The 19,084-nt window shown below is 44.5% G+C and overlaps 2 protein-coding genes and 1 pseudogene across 3 annotated transcripts; 1 reads left to right on the forward strand and 2 right to left on the reverse strand.

Moving 5' to 3' along the window:
* The first annotated feature begins 211 nt into the window (after window positions 1-211).
* Window positions 212-5,945, forward strand: LOC310867579 (annotated as a pseudogene). The gene is made up of 2 exons: window positions 212-1,490; window positions 4,581-5,945. The product of its transcript is annotated as an uncharacterized misc_RNA (transcript).
* Window positions 5,946-9,435: 3,490 nt separating this feature from the next.
* On the reverse strand, window positions 9,436-13,943 carry LOC310867580 (chemokine XC receptor 1-like; the record flags this gene model as incomplete). The annotated part of the gene is made up of 5 exons (XM_083777694.1): window positions 9,436-9,826; window positions 11,066-11,351; window positions 12,242-12,491; window positions 12,964-13,105; window positions 13,756-13,943. The coding sequence occupies 5 exons, from the start codon at window positions 13,941-13,943 to the stop codon at window positions 9,616-9,618; spliced, it is 1,077 nt and encodes a 358-aa protein (XP_083633820.1). The 3' UTR covers window positions 9,436-9,615.
* Window positions 13,944-17,813: 3,870 nt separating this feature from the next.
* Window positions 17,814-18,665, reverse strand: LOC310867581 (CCR4-NOT transcription complex subunit 7-like; the record flags this gene model as incomplete). The annotated part of the gene is made up of 1 exon (XM_083777695.1): window positions 17,814-18,665. The coding sequence occupies one exon, from the start codon at window positions 18,663-18,665 to the stop codon at window positions 17,814-17,816; it is 852 nt and encodes a 283-aa protein (XP_083633821.1).
* Window positions 18,666-19,084: the final 419 nt, after the last annotated feature.

Below are 19,084 nucleotides of genomic sequence, written 5' to 3' on the forward strand. Positions count from 1 at the left end.
TGCTGAGTTTTTATAGATTGTATGCACAGTTTCTCTACCTTCCCTGCTCTTGTGTAAACATTACATGTTTACCCACGTGTGTGTGTGTGTGTGTGTGTGTGTGTGTGTGTGTGTGTGTGTGTGTGTGTGTGTGTCAAAATAGGTTAAACAAACAAGCGTTGGAAGTGATCGAGGCTCACATAGCACTCCTTGTTAACAACTTCCAGATGTCATGACGGCCACCGACGCACCAAGCGATAAATATCACACAGTCTGGATCATTTTCTTCATCTTGGGCCTGTGAACTGTTTTGCCATGGAATTTTTTCGTGACAGCAACAATGTACTTCATCAGCCGGTTGAACCCGGCCGTCGGTGGCATCGGTGCAGTCAATGGGACCGTGGTGAGAGGGAACAACACACAGAACGCGCTGCAGTCCATCTTCAGCAACGCAATGACACTGACTGCCATGGTGCCCCTGCTCATCTTCACCTGCCTCAACTCCTTCATCCACCAGAGGATTCCCCAGAAGCTGCGAATCTCGGGCAGTCTGACGATCACCCTGGTGGTCTTGCTGCTGACCACAGTGATGGTGAAGGTGGAGTTGGCGCCGGTGCCCTTCTTCTGCCTCACCCTCGTCGAAATCCTCTGCACTGAGTCCTCCTGTGCCGTTTTCCAGGGCAGCCTGTTCGGACTGGCAGGGCTGTTTCCTGTGTCTTACACCACGCCCGTGGTTAGTGGCCAAGGGCTGGCCGGCATCGTGGCTGCCGTCTCCATGATCTGTTCCCTGGCCACTGCCTCATCTCAGCGGGACAGTGCCTTTGGCTTCTTCCTCACAGGCTGCGTTGTCACCCTACTGGCCAACCTCTCCTACCTTGCACTGCCCAGCATGGCATTTTTCCAGTTCTACACAGAGAGCAACCGACCTGGTCAGGAGAACAAGTCAGTTGTCGCGTGCAGTCTGACTGAAGAGGACAAGCCAGTTGTTTCTGTGATTGCCGTCGTGAAACATATCTGGGTGATTGCAGTGTCTGCGACTTTAAACTTCACCATTACCCTCAGTCTATTCCCAGCCGTCACGGTGGGCGTCAAGTCCACGATAGCCGAGGAAGGAGGAGCCTGGAACACCTACTTCATCCCTGTCTCATGTTTCCTGCTCTTCAATGTGATGGACACTCTTGGGAGGAGTCTGCCGGCGGTCTGTATGGCCGGGTGCAGACCGTATCACCTGGCTACCCATCCTGGCGGGCATGCGGTTGGTCTTCGTGCCTCTGTTCATGCTGTGTAACGTGCAGCCTCGTCACCACCTGCCTGTGTTGTTCAGCCACGACTCCTGGTACATCCTCTTCATGATCCTCTTCGCTCTCTCCAGTGGATACATGAATAGCCTGTGCATGTGCTTTGGACCAAGGAAGGTTGCACAGTACGAGGCAGAGACAGCAGGTGCTATTATGGTCTTCTTCCTGGCCCTGGGACTGGTGCTGGGTGCAGCGATCTCCTTCGCCTTCAGAGCCATGATCTAGAACAGTGGTTTTCAACCTTTTTCATATCAAGGTTCATTATTTATTCGGCATTTGAGCCACAGACCATTTGATGAGCCCAAAACTAACAGATATTTTGTTATCGTTGGATAAGATTTTGTCTGTCTTCTCCTTCCAACATGATGTTAAATACTCATACTCAGAATCCTAACTGTCAACTTGTATGCTGATTGATATCTCTCAGGACCTGCCTTGCGGTCTTCTGCACTATAAACACATATTGGTAGGATTGTGAGAACGGCCTCAAAGATTGCCGAAGTTAATTTCAGTAGTCTAGACCAAGTATTTAAAAATCAGGTGCTTAAGAAAGCCAAGTCCATTTGTACGGACAACTCCCATCCCCTCTGCTCTGAGTTCAAGGTGCTTCCGTCTGGCCTACAATTTACAATTTACAATTTAGGCATTTAGCAGACGCTCTTAATCCAGAGCGACTTACATTTAAGCAAGAACAAAAGCCTCCGCCTAAAAGTTCCAGGGGCCAAAAGCAACAGGTATAAGTTCTCCTTCGTGCCTGTCTCTATCCAGGCTCTAAATGCCGATAGGAGGAGGAGGTAACTTGTCACCTGACTGGCTTGTATAAATTATTTATAGGCATACTACTGTTCTGAAAAAGTTATGAATTACAATGTTACACTGATACCTTGAACTGCCATCCTGTTTTATTGTTCTATGTGTACTATGTACAAACAAACAAATAAATTAACCTGAACCTGAGGTGTTAAGCCTCCCTTTCTTTCACCTTAAGATTAACACCAGTTTATTTCTGGTTCTTTTACTTTTCAACCTACCTTCATATAATTGGTCCTCAGTAATGTTCATGATAAAATGCCACATTTTCTTCCTACTCTGTCTGTGTCTCATGGGAGGGCTGTTGGCAGTTCGGAAACCCGTCCACCAGTGACATCATCGATGGGGAATCCAAGCTAATAGAAACGGCAAGCTTTCTATTCCTGGAAAGTTGCAACGCGATAATGGAAGCCATCATTCTCACGATAATACAAATCTAAATATCTTTTTCAAAGTCCGCATCTCATAGTAAATAGAATAAATAGCCTTCTGTTCAGTGCATGTGAATTGGCATTCTGGAGGAGACGGCAATGCTTCATCACTTATTGTTGAGTTTCTCAACTATCAGGAGACCACGAGGGGAGGTAAATTCCCATAGAATGGAGGTGTCATTCACTGCCAATGTTTTTCCTTTTTTTTCCGTAGTGTTTGTTGATGACATGAAAATACTGTATTTTCTTTCATAATTTTTTTTATTGTGTGATTGAGTGCATACATACATTCTTGATAATTCAATCGCATAAACAATATCATAATCAACAAAAATCTATCAAGTAATGAACCTGCCTTGCTCAATGGTTCAATAACCATTCCGTTGTTCCTTGTACATTACATGTTTCACTTGGGTAATGTTTTTTTCATTTTTTCATTCACACCTCACCTCATTCACGCCTCTCTCTCAAAATGTCTGTAAACAAACACAAAATGTTCATAAACAAATCCACAATGTTTATAAAGTAACACAAATGTCTGTAAACAAATGCAAAATATTTATAAACAAATCCACAAGTAAACAAACCCAAAATATTTGAAAACATATCTGAAATATTTGTAAACAAACCCAAAATGTTTACAAACTAATTTGAAATGTTTGTAAACAAACCCAAAATGGTTACAAACAAATCTGAAATGTTTGTAAACAAACCCAAAATGTTTGTAAACAAATAAATAAAAAAATGTTTGTAAACAAACATGAAATGTTTGTAAACAAATATGAAATGTTTGTAAACAAAGCCAAACTGGTTGTAAACAAATCCGAAATGTTTGTAAACAAAATCTGCCTAATAGTGGATGGGTTTCTGAACTGCCCACAGCCCTCCAATGAGACACACACTAAGTAGATTTCTGTTGGGGTGTTTTATCATGAACATTAGCAAGGACCAATTATATGAAGAGAAAATGAAAAGTGGTGAAGTGGTCCTTTAATTTAGGCCTGAGGCCGATTCTAAAAACACCTCTAAATACTGACTAAGTAAATTTGTACAAGTTTGTTTGCACTTTTACTCAAATACTGGGACCTACTGGGACCCATACTATAGTACTGATCTGTCCACCTTTGAATCTCAGCTTAGACAAAACTGACTTTCCAATACAAGTTGTTCTGTTAATGAAATCAATTGAAGAAAATTAAAAAGTAAACTGTAACCATAGTAAAATGAAACGTCAAGCTATAATAGCAGTGTTGTGGCTATGGTGTGCAAGAGGCGGGTGAAATTATATGCCTCTCCTCCAGGGAGACTTTGAAGGGCCAGGTTGAGGTAACAATAGGCCAGCCAGACAACTTTCTAATTTACTATAACTGAAAATAAATGTGAGTTTAAAAAAAAATCCTTTCCCCCCCGTCATGGCTTGGTTCAAAACACAGTTTCTCATAGTAAATACACAAACAACATAAAGAAAATTAACACATCCAACAATGTCATTATCACCACTAAACCTCCGTTTGCCATTTTCTTATCAGCACAATTCTTAAGCTCTAGTAGTGTCTAGAGCTCGTGGATTTATCCCCACACCATGGTGCTTGGCGCTTTCTTCCTCAAAACTCCCCTTGTCTGTGGTAGTGCCTCACAGAGGGTCCGCCTTGACCCCTAGCGTGACCTCGGGCCGGATCTTCCCACTGACATGTTGTCGTCTGGTCTGTTAAACTTAGCCTGGCTAATAAGCCAGACTGGCAACGGCTGATTCAGTCTGGCTTATTAGCCAGGCTATGTTAAACTCCCTTCTACCAGGCTGTGTGCAGTGTTGATTTTGTCGACCTAAACTAAGACGAAAAATGTTCGTCGACTACCTTTTTTACTACCTTTTTTCACTGACGAAAACTAAATGGAAACTAAATACCACCCCCCCCCCCCCCCTCCCCCCACAGGCAAACACACACAGAAACACACCCATTGCTGTAGGCCCAAGAAACTTCACTGGGCCGGCCTGTTCACAATTTTAGATGTCACTAGGTGTGTGTGTGTGTGTGTGTGTGTGTGGGTGTGTGTCAACTAGCTTATAAACAAAGCATTGGAAGTGATCGAGGCTCACACACAGCACAGGCTCACACAACTTCCAGATGTCATGATGGCCACCAACGCACCGAGCGATAAATATCATGGAGTCTTGATCATTTTCTTCATCTTGGGCCTGGGAAATACTTTGCCACTGCATTTTATCTTTACAGCAGTAATGTACTTCATCAGCCGCTTGAAGTACCCGGCCATCGATGGCATCGGTGCAGTCAATGGGACCGTGGTGAGAGGGAACAACACACAGAACGCGATGCAGTCCATCTTCAGCAACGCAATGACACTGACTGTCACGGTGCCCCTGCTCATCTTCAGCTGCCTCAACTCCTTCATCCACCAGAGGATTCCCCAGAAGCTGCGAATGTCGGGCAGTCTGTGGATCATCCTGTTGGTCATGCTGTTGAACGCCGTGCTGGTGAAGGTGGAGGTGGCGCCGGTGCCCTTCTTCTGCCTCACCCTCGTCATAATATTCTCCGCAGGTTCCGCCGTTGGCATTTTCCAGGGCAGCCTGTTCGGACTGGCAGGGCTGTTTCCTGTGTCTTACACCACGCCCGTGGTTAGTGGCCAAGGGCTGGCCGGCATCGTGGCTGCCGTCTCCATGATCTGTTCCCTGGCCACTGCCTCATCTCAGCGGGACAGTGCCTTTGGCTTCTTCCTCACAGGCTGCGTTGTCACCCTACTGGCCAACCTCTCCTACCTTGCACTGCCCAGCATGGCATTTTTCCAGTTCTACACAGAGAGCAACCGACCTGGTCAGGAGAACAAGTCAGTTGTCGCGTGCAGTCTGAATGAAGAGGACAAGCCAGTTGTTTCTGTGATTACCGTCGTGAAACATATCTGGGTGATTGCAGTGTCTGCGACTTTAAACTACATCATTACCATCAGTCTGTTTCCAGCCGTCACGGTGGGCGTCAAGTCCACGATAGCCGAGGAAGGAGGAGCCTGGAACACGTACTTCATCCCTGTCTCATGTTTCCTGCTCTTTAACGTGATGGACACCGCTGGGAAGAGTCTGCCGGCGGTCTGTATGTGGCCGGGTGCAGACCGTATCACCTGGCTACCCATCCTGGTGGGCATGCGGTTGGTCTTCGTGCCTCTGTTCATGCTGTGTAACGTGCAGCCTCGTCACCACCTGCCCGTGTTGTTCAGCCACGACTCCTGGTACATCCTCTGCATGATCCTCTTCGCTCTCTCCGGTGGATACATGAATGGCCTGTGCATGTGCTTTGGACCCAAGCAGGTTGCACGGTACGAGGCAGAGACAGCAGGCGCCATTATGGTCTTCTTCCTGGCCCTGGGACTGGTGCTGGGTGCAGCGATCTCCTTTGCCTTCAGAGCCATGATCTAGAACAGTGGTCTTCAACGTTTTTCAGACCAAGGAAATCATCAGTGGTGTGAAGTAACATTTACTCATGTATGGTATGGTCATTGCAAAAAAAGTGATTCCAAGACTCTGGAAATCAGATGAAGTACCTCACTTCAAGACCTAGCCGTTTTTGACAGGGGGGTGGGGGCATTCGAGCATGGGGCTAAATATGTATTCTTTTTACAAAATATTATGGCGATTTATTTTTTATTATTTATTATAGTCCTACTAGATCCCAGGAAATTACATCTGTCCACAGAAGATCACAGGATCTACTGAATGTGAAGGAGGCCTACTGGGGGGAAGCCACACTGTGTGTCATATACTGTAGGCTCAATATGTCAGTTTGAGACATTCAGTAGATCTCGTGATCTACTTATATATATAAAAATATATATAAGTTTGATGAAAAATGTATGCACATTTATAATAATTATACAATAATTATATAATAAATTAATAATTAACATTTGGGGGATATCTTTCACAATAATGAATAAAACATGTTCTAGACATTCTAATGATCTAAAAAAAACATATATCACATTTTTTTACTTACTTTTATTAGGGTTAAAGGTCAAAAGTCATAGGTTAAAAATTGCACAGTCCAGACATTTTAATTTGTGTGAATTTCAGCCTCTGTGGGGGGTATTTATATGCAAATATCATGACCAATGGCATTGCAATGGCATTGCAATGCCATTGCAATGAACATCACTGATGACGTTTAGGTGAAAAAATAACAGAAAAAAAAAGAAATTAAGTAATTAATAAAAAATAAAAATGTTACAGAAAAGCAACGCTGGGTCTTACAGGGTTAAACATGACTGACAAACATAACATTCTTACATTTTCCACTTTCTCTTATATACCCCTGCAGGAGCGTCATTTGGTGTCCCCCATAGTGTTCACATTTAACCTCAAATTCAGTTGCTTTATGCACAGTTTCTCAATCTTCCCTGTTCTTGGGTAAACATTAACTTTTGACTAATACAAGCTCACAATGTACAGCTGTTTGAGAACTTTACATGTCCTGCCATTGGCAATACAGTAGACTAGACCTGTGCCCAAGGAAAACAACTCGCCTAGAAACAGTTTTTACAAAATCTCATTGCTTATACATCTTTCTTTGAGATTTACATTAGACAATTACAAATCTGATCTTTTCTCCCCTTTTCCGATCTTTTGAAAATCATGTGATCGGTGCCGATTTCCGATCTCCCGATCCGATCAGGACAACCCTAACATACAGACATTACCTTTTATGCACCCGACATTGAAACATATCCTAAATACGTCACCATCGACAGCCAGTTATAACCCGACATTGAAACATATCTTAATTACGTCACCATTCAACATCCAGTACTTTCAGTACTCTCAACTTACATACATGTATACATACATACGTTAGGTTGTTACTCAACCAATATTGAAACGTATATCGTAATTACGTCACCATCGACAGCCAGTTATATAATACGTTTATTTAAATGTTTATTTGTTGTTTTAGTATTTCATTTCAACTTCAAATTTCAACTTGCACTTGACAGAGTGCAGTTCTAGTTATTATCTTGGCACTCGACAGAGTGCAGTTCTAGTTATTATTGTCTCTGGCAGGCTGAAGGCTGTGACGCCATCAAGGTCAGCCAACACAAACCTTATTTGACTTAATCAACTGTTGATTTAGTTGACTGAAATCATATTATATGAAGAAGGACTGTACTAAAACGTAAACATGTGTATAATCGGGCTAAAAACAAAATCAAAATTTGCTGTCAAAATGAACACTGATCGGTAAAAGAAAAAAAAGAAAGGGAAAAACGAAAATACGTACAGTATGTAAGCCCTCTACACATGTAAATGATATTCTTACCTTCAGCACGCACAAAGTTCAGAGTATGTGTCCACAAGACGAGGAGACAGCTTTGCACTATCACATGCATTTTGTTCTTCATTGAACAGCCCACTAGATTCCAATGTTTGAATGTTCTGATGATTATAACATCCAAAAGCTAGTATGCACTGTTGACTTTACAAGGCAATGATAGCTCAATGATTTACTGTGAAGTGTGTTCCACTCCACTGTTTCTCAACCAGTGGTCCACGGACCACCAATGGCCCATGACATAATTATATGCACATGGTCAGGTTATCTGTCTGTCTGTCTGTCTGTCTGTCTGTCTGTCTGTCTGTCTGTCTGTCTGTCTGTCTGTCTGTCTGTCTGTCTGTACCGTAAGCATGTACAGTGTAAGCCTAATATCCTGGCAATTATCTATAGCCTATACTGTATACCGTAGTTGACCTTTTGAGGGGCGCTAGCCCCTCCTATGTCCCGCTTTGACGGTTTGTACACACACAAACATTGTCTTAACACAAACATGGAACGCCATTGACAATGAATGGCCAGCTTTGAGTGTCAAACATTGTGTAAACACAAACATTGAAGACGAAGGTGAGGACGCAAATTGTGACTGGCCAGAATGAGATTATGCATGATGTATATGATGAGAAGAGTGCCTCTCACTTCACAAGGGTGTGATTTTTAATGATAGGAAAGGGTCCACAACTCAACATGCATTAGCAAAATATATATAGATAATATTTGTATACATAATACAAATTCCAAAGGGCAAATCGGACACAAATTAGCTGCTGTTTTTGGGGTCGGGTTATTAAAAAAAGAAAAGAAAAAAAACCTTGTTGATACATGTGCAGTAAGATTTGGATGTATGAGGGACGAGGGACGAAACAACAGTATTCATATAAATGTCAGGGCTTTTTTACATTTTGGTAATCATTGGCCATAATCAATTGAGCAAACAAAACAGTGTGTGCTCATCCAAAAAGCTACGGCACCCTTTAAGGTTCAAAGACACACGTAACATATATCATTATACTACAGACATATAGACTAGACATATGTGTACTTCAAGCTCCTTCAACGGTGTGATGATAAGATACAAATGAAAACTAATTAATTTAAGATTGAAAGGTGAAAAAGTAGGCCTAATGTAAAAATATGATAGCGATAAGAAAGAAATGACTTGAAGCAAAACAGCTATACAAATACACAACTATCAACAATGGGCCTTACTTCTTAAATACATCTACAATTTACAATTTAGGCATTTAGCAGACGTTGCACTAAACCCACATTTTCTCACACCATCAGTACAGCCGGGTATATTGTATCCAATATAATATATTAAATGAAAAATGCAATCTGAGGTACTCTTCTATAATATTTTAACACAAAATTAAAAAAAAAAGAAAAAGAAAAACAGAAAGTACAAATGTTTGTATTATTTAAAAAATATTCAAAAATAATAATTTCCCTCCTCAGACACCATCAATATGAAAATCACATAAAATGGTATATTCAAAGATTCGTACACATTTTCTACACATTTCAAAAATAGCAGATCTACAAGCTCATAACACGTCACAATGTGACACGATATGAGCATGTTTATCTGCTATTTTCGAATAGCCAAAGTATAAAAATAGTTAAAGCGGTTAAAATCTAAAGTGACAACGATGCTTTCCTGGTGTTAATGGCTTAAGTAAGTACACGTTTAACCTTGAAACCACCACGGCTCGATAGCAATTCATTCACGGGCTAGTCCTGAAAAAGAAAAATGCTTCACTTCTATAAACAGTTTGGTGTGCTTCTGGACAGAACGGACCTGCTGTTCAGAGTAACGGCGGCGCGTTCCCTCGCGCACGAGAAGCGCTTCGCCAGCAGACGTCGCAGATGCCGCCTGAACTTCTTCCCCACGAACGTGTAGAACACGGGACTGACGCAGAAGTAGACGTACGCCATGTTGCGCGTGACCTGAAGCGCGTAGCCCAGCGTCCACCTGTCGAGGCATTTTGAGAAGTAAACATTTAATATCCCGTATGAAAGTATGTTTAGTCTTTGTTGTTCTGCCTAAAGGAAGTAACATAGGACTTTGAAACTGCATGTCCAGTGAGAACTCACATGATTATTTACTAGGGGTGTAACGATACATTTCAACAGCGATACGATACGTATATACCCGATACATGGTTGACGATACGATACATAGACGACATTGGTTCATTATGGCGATACGATACGATTCAATGATTTGAAGTCGATACGCACACAGGCCAATTCTAGCTACTTTATATGGAATGGAAAAGTAATTAAACCCATCTTTTTACCCTTTCTTCTTAAAATGAATAAATACAATGCACGAGTACTTAGTATTGATTCAATTGATTATTTACATAGCAAATCGATTCGATGCAGATTATGGCGAAACGATACGATACAAAGTCAAACAATACGATACGATATTTGCTGTTTACATATCGACATACTTCAATTTCCTTTATCACAATCGATATTTCGACACAGTTACTAACTACATCGTTACACCCCTATTTACTCCCTTTGTTTGTTTGCTCTGCTATGACTAGTACTGTTCTTAGACAGTAGTGACTGTTTCTTCAACTCGTTATCTGACCTAACCAATCAACAGACCTTCATGTGACATGCAACATGTTCCTAGTTGTAGCTGTGGGCATGTATACAACAAACATCCTGTTGTTCAATGAGCTAGACGGGGTTTCCATTGCATTGAGACATGCAGGTCATGTACGTTTTTTGGCTCAAGTAAAATCACTCAAACTTTTGTTTGTTTTGGACCCCCAAATTCACACCAATTAGCCCGCGAACTCCAATTTGAAAAGATATGCCAGGGACCCACCATAAGATTTTTACGGCTGTAGCAGTGATTCTCAACCCGTTTAATTTCAAGGACCCCCGGTTTGACATGCATTAGTCTACGGACCCCAATTTAATGGCATTTCTAGCCCTGGGAGGCTGGGACCCCCAATTTATATTGTAAAATCAATGTTAATTTAACTCTGAGAGTGTACAAATGCAACCAAATTGACCCGTTAGCGTCCATTTGGTTCCATTTGTACACTCTCAGAGTTACAGACCCATAAGGGTCCATTTAGTTCCTAGCTATCATTTAGCTGGGGACCCCCTGGAACTCCCTCAAGGACCCCCCCCGCCCGGACCCCACTTTGGGAACCACTGCACAGCAGATCCCGCCTCGACACACCTGGCGATCTCCTCGCACGGCGCCTCCCCGGCGCCCGCAGCGGCGGCGTCGTGCAGCGCCAGCACCACGTTGTACGGCGCCCAGCAGGCGAAGAACAGCAGCACGATGGCGAAGATCAGCCGCACCGTCTGGAAGCGGGTGACGTTCCTGGACGCGGCCACGGTGGCGGCGACACGGGCGTAGCAGTACACCACCACGGCCAGCGGCAGCAGGAAGAACAGGAAGAGCTGCAGGTGCTTCCCGGCCGCCCGCAGCGCCGCCACGTCCACCCCGGCGGAGCCGAGGGCTGCAACGAAACAGACAAAATGAATGTCGTATCTCGGTGTTCATGCCAAATGTTGCGATGTCGATACGACGTTGCCGTTATAATGTCATATTCTATATTTTAAGTGTTGCAACGTTGAAAACTATGCAAAATAGCAAGTCATTATCATTCTTAACTTTAAGAGGTATTGTGTTCCCACACAGTCCCGCCACCCTTTCATGGCGACGAGCGCCCCGGAAGACAATTTCCAATATTTATTTCCCAAAAGTATTTATTTCAAAACCTGTAAGCCTCGGTCAAAGCCAACTCGGATCGTGACAACTCATAACAACAAACTAATATTTTTGGGCCGAACACATTTTTGACTTCTTTCTAATTAGTTCATTCGGTTTGTTGTCACGATCCGAGTTGGCTTTGACCGAGACTTACAGGTCTTTAAATAAATACTTCATGAAACGTCTATGGGAAATTAATTGGATATTGTCTTTCGGGCCACTCGACTGCGACCCTCTATATCAGGGGTTCTCAACCTTTTTGGCCAGGGACCCCCAGAAATGCTTTGGCCATGTCTCCCGACCCCCAATATAAATTGACTGCTACAATAACCTTAATAATACTGAAACCAGATATAATCATTAGGGAAGCTGTATGCATGTACTATGTGTACTATATGTAAACTCTTCATTTCCATTTCCATTCAGTTTTTCTTTTTTTTTAATTATTTGGGGACCCCCAAAATAATTTGGCGACGTCCCGAGGGGTCGCGACCCACGGGTTGAGAACCCCTGCTCTATATCTATATCGACGATATATTGCAACGTCGCAAAACCGTTGCCTATTTTGCGATACCGACATTGCGCATGTTCACAACCTCGATGACGATATTACGACATATCGTGCAGCCATTTTACCGGCGGCAGCGTAGTCCTCCTCGCAGAACACGCTGTCGAGGTTGTCGAAGGTGGCGTAGAGCATCACAGGCTTGACGCACGCCAGGCCGCTGAGCAGCCACGCCGCGGCGCAGGACGCGGTGGCGTAGCGTCGCACGCGCAGGCGCGGCGCGGCCAACGGGTAGACCACGGCCAGGTGGCGGTCGACGGTCAGCAGGGTCAGGAAGAGCACGGAGCTGTAGAGGCCCAGGAAGTAGGCGCTGCCGACCACCTGTTGGTTTTTGACGGCAAAATTTAGATTTTGTTTTAGTCGCCGTCTTTTGAATACAATAATGCATTTCAGCTTCAGTCATATTTTCAGTCGTCTGAAATGTTTTAGTGTTTTTGGGCTAGTTTTTGTCGACTAAAGATGGTGTTAATAGTCGACTAAAATGTATTTTGGCAGGCCTTGATTGGGCCCTAATGGCTGATTTTGGACGTTGTCAGCTTGTGGATTGGCGATTTTAAGCATGCAACCAAGTGTAAAAAATTACTCGTCTTTTAGTTAACTGGATCTATTTATCCACCAGTCACATTTGACACTTTAGTGTTTATTTCTTGACTAAATTGTCGATACATTGAGTCTCAGTTGTAGTCATCACAGCTTGGTTTTTATGTTGCTTTCGTCAGTGAAAAACGTTAGTCGACGGACATTTTTCGTCATAGTTTCAGTCGACGAAACCAACGCTGGCCTGCCGTCCCACCTTGCACATGGCCTCGCCGAAGACCCAGCCGGCGGAGAGCTGGTGGTAGAGGCCCCAGAAGGGCAGGCTGCACGTGAAGATCAGGTCGGAGATCACCAGGTTCAGCAGGAAGATGTTGGTCACGCTGGTCGGCTTCTCGAACCTAGTAGCAGGAGAGAGACTGTTACGGACCATGGCCCTTCTGATGATTAGTATTATTATTAGTATTAGTATTATCAGTATGACGCCTGAGGGCGAGAAGCCCTAAAGGACGAGGTCGCGTGCACGCATCCGCCTACAGTAGTACCTATTTACCTCCACAATTTTCTTAAAAACACACAATGGCCCGGTTTCCCAAAGGACACATCTTACACCATGGTGTAAGAAGTGGTGTTGCACATGCTCAGTTGCTCCTCTACGCCTGAGGCCTGGTATGGTAGGCCTCAGGTCTACCATTCTGAAATTGTATTTAATTACCAGGCCTGAGGCCTACCATTGCGTGGCACATATATGCACGGAATGTTCACAGGCTTCTGTGTGCGGCCTAGAGGAGCAACTGAACATGTTCAACATCACTTCTTACACCATGGTGTAAGAGGTGTCCTTTGGGAAACCGGGCCGTTGTCAGTGTTGTTGTCAGCCTGGGAGAGGAGAGGGGGAGGGTGGTGGGGAGGTCGGGGGAGAGGCAAACCACGCCTACTTTACTTATACGTAGGAGACCATTTTGTATAGCTTTGTGTACCATTTCGCCTCTAGTGGCTCCAACCGAGATCCACCATTAAAAATAATTTGTAGTACCGAGTGGCTACCCACCTGTAGATGATGAGCAGAACCAGGCCGTTGCCGAGGACACTGAGGACAAACATGACATAGTAGAGGTAGGAGAGGCGTGTGCCCAGGTCGTTGTCCCCACTCCTGTCACACAGGTGCACCTCATTGTCATTGTCTGTGTCTGTGTCTGTGTAGTTCCAATCCTCCCAGTATGACGATGTGCTGTTCATCTCTAATAAGGTCAACACACACACAACAAATCAGCAGTGGTGTAAAGTAATTAAGTAGGCCTACTGTACTTAATCATTTTACCGCTACTGTAAGTAAGAGCATATTCTTACCTCAACCCTTTAGGGACGTTATCTGCTAAGTACGAACATGTTCGTACCTAAAGCTTTACAGGTTTAGCCGAAAATCACCTTTTAACATTGGCCTCCGTCATTCCCAGCACCAGGATTTTTGCACACGGCCCCCATAGAGCACCGAAGTCCTGACATAACTCGCTCATCCCTTCGATTCCCCTGGTTCACGGAAGTAATTTATCTATGGAGAATAACATGGGGTGATCTTAATATCGTCTACTATAAGAGTTGTGGTCCAAAAATAAACAAGCTGTCTCTGGGTTATTGTCTGGGAGGTGTCTCTGTATCGTTTGCAACAGTCAGTCACTCATATATGATACAGTCTGCTTCTAGCGAAAATGTTCAGTTGATTCTTCATATCCATATGAGTGAAGCGGCCGGGATGACATGTTTATTTTTCAAACACAGTTCTTATATGAGGCGATCTAAAATCCCCCTATGGGGATTATAATGCAAATAAAAAGTACATGAACCTGTGGATTTGCGCCCTCTACCGATATTGACGTCAGACTTTGGTGCTCTATAGACCTCCAGTCAAAGTAGGATCTTCAATGCCATATCTCTGAAACTACGATCGATGCTGTCCTTGGTGATCGTCATCCATCCGATGTGGATGTGATTTGTGATTTTCCATCGCATCGCTCCCGACATGTTAACGTTTCTGGCGAAAGGTAAACAATGTGAGCTACTGCTAATATTAGCCGATCTTTGTGGTCTCCATGCCGGTAAAGCGGAAATGAAACTACCTGTACGGAAAACACCCTGGCAGGGTTTGACTACGTTCTCCTGCCACCAGGTGGCAGACAAAGAGTTTAAGTACAATTTTGATGTATTTGTACTGTAGTATTTCCAATTTCCAATACTTTTACTTCTAGTCGACCACATATCGGATCCAAACATTGTAGGCTATGCTTTTTACTCCACTACATTTATTTGAAAACTTTAGTTACTAGTTACTTTGTAGATTTGTATTATTATTACAAAACATACATTAACCACTTCAGCCCTACTTCAAACATTTGAAAATAGCCAATTTTTGGTATACTGGATGAGCTCTCTCTCTCTCTATCTCTCTCTCTCTCTCTCTCTCTCTCTCTCTCTCTCCTGATTGGGTCCTATCATCATCATTCGAGTGCCCTCGAGACACAAGCTGCTTCCACTGGTCTCTGTTGCTCATTGCCACACCAAGTTCATTCACAGTCAGTCCTGTGTCCCTATACTCAGAACACCTGGAAATGTGAGAGGTCTTGTTCCTCTTGATGGGCAGGGTAGGGTAGTCTCCACTCTCCACAGAAGAATATCCCAAATGAACTGCTGGTCTTTTGCTCTGTGGCAGCGTCCAGCATCTCAGTTGTTGTGCCACAACAACTGAGATGGGAGGGATGATGCCTCCATAAATCTGAGCTTTAGTGGGACGGACGGCATGAGGAGTACAAGATCACAAGATCAATGATCGATCAATGATCCAGTGAATCAGTAGCCTATACTTCTGACACGTTCAAGATTTTATTTAACAAAAGTTTCACTTAATTCAAATATTGTTGTTTTGTCTTTTATAATCCTCCCTACTATAGAGTGTGCTGACCATATAAGGAGTTCCTCCCTGTCCCCAGTTAATCCCTGGGGTAAAATTTTGGCTATAGGGTTAGCCAGACTTCATCCAATCAGGATGACAGGGGCCTTCCTCCAATCATGATCGAGTGGGGGCGGGCCTTGGTGCACATGCCGTTGGCCTGTTGCGTGTCCCCCCCACTGTAGAGCGTGTGCATGTGCACATCTTGTTACCGGGGCGGACCGGGGGGATTTCCAAATCACCCAAATCACTGAATCCTCCTTTAATATCAGTTTGTGAACACAACAATGTTTCCATGCAGTCCACTGTTCTCTTTTGGAAGTTCAGTTATGCCCACCCAGCAGCAATGAAGCAATGTTTGTGGTCGGCCATAAATTCAACTTGTGAAACGTGGGATATCATGTCACGTCAGTCTTTTCCCATAACAACAGCCAGTGGTGGAAAAAAGTACTCAATTTTTTTTACTTAAGTAAAAGTATCAATAGAAATGTAAATGGCCGTAATTAAAAATGTACTTGAGTATAAAAAGTACAAAAGTATTAGTATCAAAATGTACTTGAAGTGCTAAAAGTAAAAGTACTAATTATGCAGAATGTCTCATTTCAAGTTTCCAAGTGTATATATTTTTTGTGTCTGTTTTTGTGTCGCAATGTGACACAGTGTGAGCTTGTAGATCGGCTATTTTGAAATGGCCGAAATGTATAAAGGGCTGAAGTGGGTAATGTGATGTTTGCAATACTATCAAAATAACTATAGTAACTAAAGTTTTCAAATAAATGTAGTGGATATAGTTAAAGGTACAACATTTGCCTCATGAGATGTAGTGGAGCAGAAATGGAAATTGGAAATTGAACATACTCAAGTGAAGTACAAACACCTCAAAGTTGTACTTAAGTACAACTTAAGTACAGTAAATGTATAGTTACTTTCCAACACTACATTTAGGAATAAAGCATGTTACTCACCAAAGCTGTGTGATTCTGTCTGCTGTTCTGAAAATAACAGAAACGGAGTCACTCAAAGATGTAAACCATCCCATCTGGAGGAAGTACTTATTTTGGTGTGTGCGTGCGTGCGTGCGTGCGTGCGTGTGTGTGTGCGTGTATGTGCGTGCGTGTGTGTGTGTGTGTGTGTGTGTGTGTGTGTGCCTGCGTGTGCGTAGCGATGAGAGGCATTTCTGTGTAGGAGGGGACAGAGCTTGGTTGAGAGAGAAGAGAAGAATATTGAATCAGAAATATCTATTGGACATTTAGATTTATTACGCCAAAGTGGGGTCCGTGGACCCCCCAGGGGTCCTTGAAGGGGTTCCAGGGGGTCCAGCAAATGAGTTACTGTAAGATACCGTAGCATCACAATTAGTTAAACCACTCTAACCCTATTTTAGGATATTTTATCACACCTGTGTGAATTGAGGGGCGCTCTTGTCATCGTACATCAATTTATGTTAGCGGACATAAATTGGCCAAGCGCTCTCACCAACATGTGATTGGTTAGCCGATGTGCTCGTTTACATATGATTTTCCCTTCAATGTCAATGGCGTTTAATTTACGACATATTTAGCGGAATTATCAGCTCGTATCATCATACATCATCATGCATCATCTCATACTGGCCAATCAGAATGCCTGTTGCCTGTGATTGGTTAGATGATTTGCTCGTTTACATAATGACGTACATTTTCCCTTCACTGTCAATGGCGTTTAATGTTATGATGTTTCATTCATGTCATATTTAGCGGAATTCTGACATAATTTCTCCATTCATTGTCAATGGCAAATATTGAGACGGGCGGGGACTAGATTTAGCGGACATTTGACCGGAATTCCCCTCTCACTGTCAATGGCAGGTCTTGAGACGTGTGGGGACAAAAGCAGTATATAGGAGGGGCTAGCGCCCCTCAAAAATAACTGACCAAAAATGTGCAGAGCAGAGCTGAAACATTGTGAGAAGCTCACACATTGAGCTTGTAGATCTTTAGCTTAAAAAACGTTTCCGAGGTCCTCTGTTTTTATTTCCCTTGTGGACCGCTAGCTAGCCGGGGTGAACCCCCAGGGTGTGTGTGGACCGCTAGCTAGCCAGGGTGGACCCCCAGCGGTGCCATTTTGGACCTGGAAGCTCTAGGGGTCACTGGAGCCGCTGCAGGGGGCTGTAAGTCATGTGTTCATCATGCCTTGTGCGCTGTGTATACTGTATAGCCGGCGTAGTGCGCCGTCGTGGAGCCCAGGCCGTACAGCTGGCCGCAGTACTTGGCGTCGTCGATGTGATCCTCGAAGAACATCTCCCTCATCCTGAAGAAAGCCATGGCTGTGAGCAGAGAGTCCGATCCGGCCTGGTGCGGCCGGGCTCCTAGCTGCTCCACTTCCAGCTCCTTGGCCACCTTCTGCAAGCCGCCCTGGAGGTGCTTGCAGCTCTGCAGCAGGTACTTGACGTCGTAGACGACGGGGAAGAGCGAGCGGAGGAGTCCGAAGAAACCCGCCTCCTCCTCGGGCAGTCTGGCGCCGTCGGACAGGATCTTGACCAGGTACGCGAAGTCGTAGCCGCCGTGGAAGGACAGCCACGTGACGCCCTCGCCGAGGACCGGCGCGTCACCCGCCGCCGCCAGCAGCAGCTCGGCAAAGCGGAGCGTCTCGATGCCGTCGTCCAGGTGCCTCTCAAACTGGACGCCCGACGCCGTCAGCAGCTCGATGGCGTCCCTGGCGTGCCTGTCCTCCGCCAGGCTGAACTTGAAGTTGAACTGCCAGGTGCAGGTGTCGCCGGGCGGGTACTCGCCCCGCTCGTTGGCGAAGGTCAGGCCCAGCTGGATGGGCTTCAGCAGGTCGACGTTGCGGCGCAGCAGCTGGTAGCCGGCGTCGGAGCGGAACTCTCCTCCTCCTCCGGCGGCGGCGGTCACCACCACGCCCGGAAACTCCGTGTCCATGGCCACGTAGTTGTGCTCGCAGGCGACGCGTCGCATCCTCCTCAGCTCGTCGTCCAAGTTGTCGGCCCAAACCTCGCATATCCTCCGGCCGTGGTCCATGGTGGGAATAACGGACACGCCTTCGATCGTCCTTGTTTTGTTTGTTTTTTTTCGTTTACGCCTATTACAGGTGTTAAATCGATACACGTGCTCTACTCTCTCGGGGTTGGGGGAGGGGTTTTAACAAACTTTTGTTAAGAGTTTTAAATTGAGTTTTATTGTCTCGACATCAACCATCACAGCTGAGGCCCCGGACTAATACACAGGCTTAGCAGAGAGCAACAGCACCAAGCCCTTGGGATGGATTATTCTGTTAGGGACAGCGGAGGTCGTATAGTTTTCAGAATAAACTACCCCCTGGGGAGTGGGGTTCTGAGGCAGAGGTCTCTTGAAGAAAGGAATTCGACAAAGGCTTAAGATAACCAAGAGTTATAAAGATTAAACGTTCAGGAGTACCAAATGCTTGATTAATATGAAAT

Source organism: Protomyctophum parallelum, assembly GCF_964188405.1.
Source record: "Protomyctophum parallelum genome assembly, chromosome: 12".
NCBI lineage: Eukaryota > Metazoa > Chordata > Actinopteri > Myctophiformes > Myctophidae > Protomyctophum > Protomyctophum parallelum.